Raw genomic sequence first — 3,995 nt, 5'->3', positions numbered from 1 at the left:
CAGCTCTTCTTGTTAGAAAGTTCTCATCTTGACTCTGCTGGTGGCCCCTCTGTGCTCTGGAGCAGCGAGCTGTGACCTGCTCCCTGGAGAGGACTGGGGAGCCGGCTCCTGGTTTGGAGACCCAGCTCTGCAGGTCCTGGCTGTGTGGCCCTGCAGGCTACTTATCCTGTGCCCTTGAGTTTCCTACTTCCCACCCTGCATCTACTAGGACCTGCCTCATAGGGATGTTGTGAAGATTGAATGCGTTAATAATATATGAAGCATTGAGAACAGTTTGCTATGGTTAACTTGTGTTGTTACTTTTATTATTTGCTCCCATAAATCTTTTCTCCTCCTAAGCTTCCATGCAGGCAGGCAGGTGGGTGGTCACCCCTCCCCCCTGACATCTAACCGGAGGGTTCAGGCACGTCTCTGACCCAGGGAGGAGGGGGTGGCCAGGCCAAATTGGCCACCGCGTGGAAGCTGGCAGGCACAGGGAGGAGTGGGGCTGTGGAACCAGGCAGTCGACCCTTAGTGCTGACCCCTGCACTGGATTATCACCTTCTGCAGAGGCAGGTCTAGCACAGGCAATGACTCAGCAATTCCACTCCTAGGTATGTACCCAAGAGAAATGCCTGTGTGTGGTCGCTGACGGATATGTACCTGGGTGTCCTTACAGCACCCTTTGAAAGCTACCCCAATGCCAGCTAATAAAAGAATGGATAAATAGATTGCACTGTGTTCACACAGTGGAATACAATACAGCAATGAAAATAATTGTTCTGTGTGTAAAAACAGGGCTGAATCTCACAAACATGTCAAATTTGAGACAAAACTAGACAGAAAAGATTACATGCTGTATGATTCTATTCGTATAAAGTTTAAAGACAGGTAAAGCAAATCTGCTGTTATAAGTCAGGAGAGTGGTTACCTTTGGTGGGAGGGGATGGCCAGGAGGGCACCTGAAGGGTGACTCGGGGCCCTGGTTATGTTCTGGTTTTTTTTAATCAGGGCGTGTTCAATTTGTGAAAATTATGATTTGTGCTTTTCTTTATAAATGTTATATTTAAATAAAGTATTTGATTTGAAAACAAACCCAAAAGGTAAGGCAGTTGATCCAAACAGTATTTCACCGGAGACCACTATCAGCGTTCTAGTTTTCTGGCTGGTCCTCGTCAATTGCTGCCTTCTGGTGACCCCAGATCTGGGCTCCTGTCCTGAAAATGGGCCCCTTCTTTCATCTCTCTTGCTCACGGTCCCAGAGCAGAACCGAGGGCTGTGCAGGAACCCGTGGTCCTGCCCCGGTCTCCCCGCACCTGCCCCGCGTCCTCACCCGCAGGGATGTGTGACAGCTTCCTGGCCTCCTTGTCTCCTTCGCAGAACATCGTAGCGGTGGGAGCGGGCTTCTGCGACGGTCTCCACTGTGGAGACAACACCAAAGCTGCCGTCATCCGCCTGGGACTCATGGAAATGATCGCCTTCGCCAGGATCTTCTGCAAGGGCCAGGTGTCCACGGCCACCTTCCTGGAGAGCTGCGGCGTGGCCGACCTGATCACCACCTGCTATGGGGGCCGGAACCGCAGGGTGGCCGAGGCCTTTGCCCGGACTGGAAAGGTAGCCCCTGGCCTGCCCTCCCCACCCCCGTCTCCCACTTGTGACCCCTGGGCTGGGTGGGGTGAGCACAGTGCAGCGGAGGTGGAGGCCAGGGTTTGATGGGTGCTGGTTTGTCCTGTTTACCTGTCTGCTTTCACTTAAAGTGCTTCAGTCTTACGTCCTTTATCTTCTACATCTGTTTTTTAACATATATATTTATATTGATTTCGGAGAGGAACGGAGAGGGAGAGAGAGAGAAAAACATCAGTGATGAGAGAGAATCATTGATTGGCTGCCACCTGCACGCCCCACACTGGGGATCCAGCGTGCAACCTGGGCATGTACCCTGACTGGGAATCGAACCGTGACCTCCTGGTTCCTAGTCAATGCTCAGCCACTGAGCCATGCCGGCCAGGCTGTCTTGTACGTCTTCATCTTTCTTGGGCTTGTAGCAGAGGAATGCAGCTCCGCTTCCCCACTCTCCTCCGGAAATGAGTGACTCTCTAGTCCTTACCAGAGATTATTTTTCATCCTTTGTTTTTAAGACCATTGAAGAACTGGAGAAGGAGATGCTGAATGGGCAGAAGCTCCAAGGACCTATGACTTCGGCGGAAGTGTACCGCATCCTCAAGCAGAAGGGGCTGCTGGACAAGTAAGTCCCCTGTCTCCCTGAGACCAGAGAAACACTCATCATCCCTCTCCCCTCGTGACCTGGTCCGTGCACACGCGCACAGCTGTGTCACGAGTGTGCCAGGACTTTCTAAGGTTAGCGCCGTCCTTTGTGTGACGTGAACGTCTGTGGCAGGAAACACCCGCCTGCCCTGAAAATCGATGTTGACATAAAACACAGACCCAGCTTAGCTTCAGGAAGAAGAGCTTCATTCTTTGTATTATAAAACAGGAAGTTTAGGACTCTGGGTTGTTTGGTAAGAGCTACATGTTACCGGTTTTAAATTAAAAAAAAAAAAAGAATGCTTTGTTGGCTTTGTAAAAAGATAGAATCTTGTTAATAAACTGCCAAGCAATTCAGACGTGAAGGGAAGACACGTTACCCCAGAATTCAACTGCAGGCAGTGAAGGGACCTGTGTGAAGGATTGGTGAGCAGCCTTGCAGCCTGTTCTCAGGTGGATGGATGGATGGATGTTTGGACGGTCTCCGCTGCAACTTTCAGGCTGGTCACACGGTAAAGGTGGATTTGGGGGCTCAGGTCAGCTGGATTTGCCACCCGATTGAGGGAGGAAGCCCCACAGCACCACCAAAGCTACCCGGCCACCCTGAGGCTGCCCCTTGGTGATTTGTTGAGCCTTCCTCCATAATCACAATGCTTTACGTTGATGTTTCCATCTTTCTCTCCCTCTCCCTTACTCTCTAATGCTTATGCAGTGTATCTGTGTATCCTTAACGCTCCGCAATGCTCTGTGGGAGAGAGGATGTCTGATTGCCTGGGAGAGTAGGGAGCTAGGCAGCTCTGTGGATGCTGCCAGGAGGTGGGTTACGGGCAGCGTCTCTCTAGTTGCGTCTCCTTCATCCTCTCACGTCAGCCCAGATGTCTGCTGGTCCCAACCTGGCATCCTTACCTTACCCTGCTCTCCTCTTTCTACCCATAGAATTCCCTAAGGAAAGTGGAAAATGAGGGAGGACAGGGCATTTGTCTTCCTTCTTTAATTTGCATTTTATATTTCCGAAACGGCTTTCAAAATCGGCCAGGCAGAGATGGAAGTCATAAACAAGCCCTCAGAGGAGGAGAATTACCTTTAAACCGTGACTTCCAGGAAAACACCTCCGACACGCATGGTTCTCCTCACATACTTAACAGCAGACAGTGATGCGCTGGTGTGCGTGGCTGGCCTCCTCAATGGCCATTCGTTCTTTATCAATCTTAAAAAATACCTGGGTGTTTGGTGATGGTTAGTATCTCCCAATCACCATTTTAAAGAGTGATCCACGTGACGAGTTTATAAATTCACGAGTTGGCTGGCCGTCTGCATTCATCACTTTACCTGGGAGGACACAGCCTGGAACGGGCATTCTGGGATCGGGCCCTGCCTGCTTTAAAAAGCAGATGTAATCAAGCAGGCGCAGCTTGGCTCTGAGCAGACGCCTCTCCTCAGTCATGTCCCATTTTCTCCCTTCTGACTAGAAATCGAACAGGCTGTGCCTGTGCTTAATGAGGTCTCTGGAGGGGGGCACCCCCTTCTCCCGGGCTGGAGTGTAGAGCATGTGGGACTCTCCCTCCCCTGCACCTGCTTCCCCAGCCTGCCCAGGCGGAGTCGAGCTCTAACCTCCTGTGTGCCACCTCTTGGCCTTGATTTTTTTCTTTTTTCATTCCGGCCCTCACGACTCTGGTCTCCCTCTATGTCCTTCTCTCCTCCCTCCTCCGTTGCTACGAAAAGAGCCCCGAGCAGGAGGGCAGCATTTAAGG

At 51.3% G+C, this 3,995-nt stretch overlaps 1 protein-coding gene across 3 annotated transcripts in view; it reads left to right on the top strand.

Annotated features, from left to right (window-relative positions):
- GPD1L (glycerol-3-phosphate dehydrogenase 1 like) overlaps positions 1–3,995 on the top strand; it is a 37,600-nt gene that overhangs the window by 29,140 nt on the left and 4,465 nt on the right. For all 3 annotated transcript variants that reach the window (XM_006087577.3, XM_023752951.1, XM_014454804.2), the window contains exons 6-7: positions 1,360–1,593; positions 2,118–2,224. In XM_006087577.3, the coding sequence (XP_006087639.1) occupies positions 1,360–1,593; positions 2,118–2,224 (341 nt within the window). The remainder of the gene's footprint in view (positions 1–1,359; positions 1,594–2,117; positions 2,225–3,995) is intronic.

Source organism: Myotis lucifugus, unplaced genomic scaffold (genome assembly GCF_000147115.1).
Source record: "Myotis lucifugus unplaced genomic scaffold, Myoluc2.0 scaffold_39, whole genome shotgun sequence".
Classification (NCBI taxonomy): domain Eukaryota; kingdom Metazoa; phylum Chordata; class Mammalia; order Chiroptera; family Vespertilionidae; genus Myotis; species Myotis lucifugus.
Note: the sequence above shows the minus strand (reverse complement) of the source record. Positions and strands in the feature narration are given on the sequence as shown.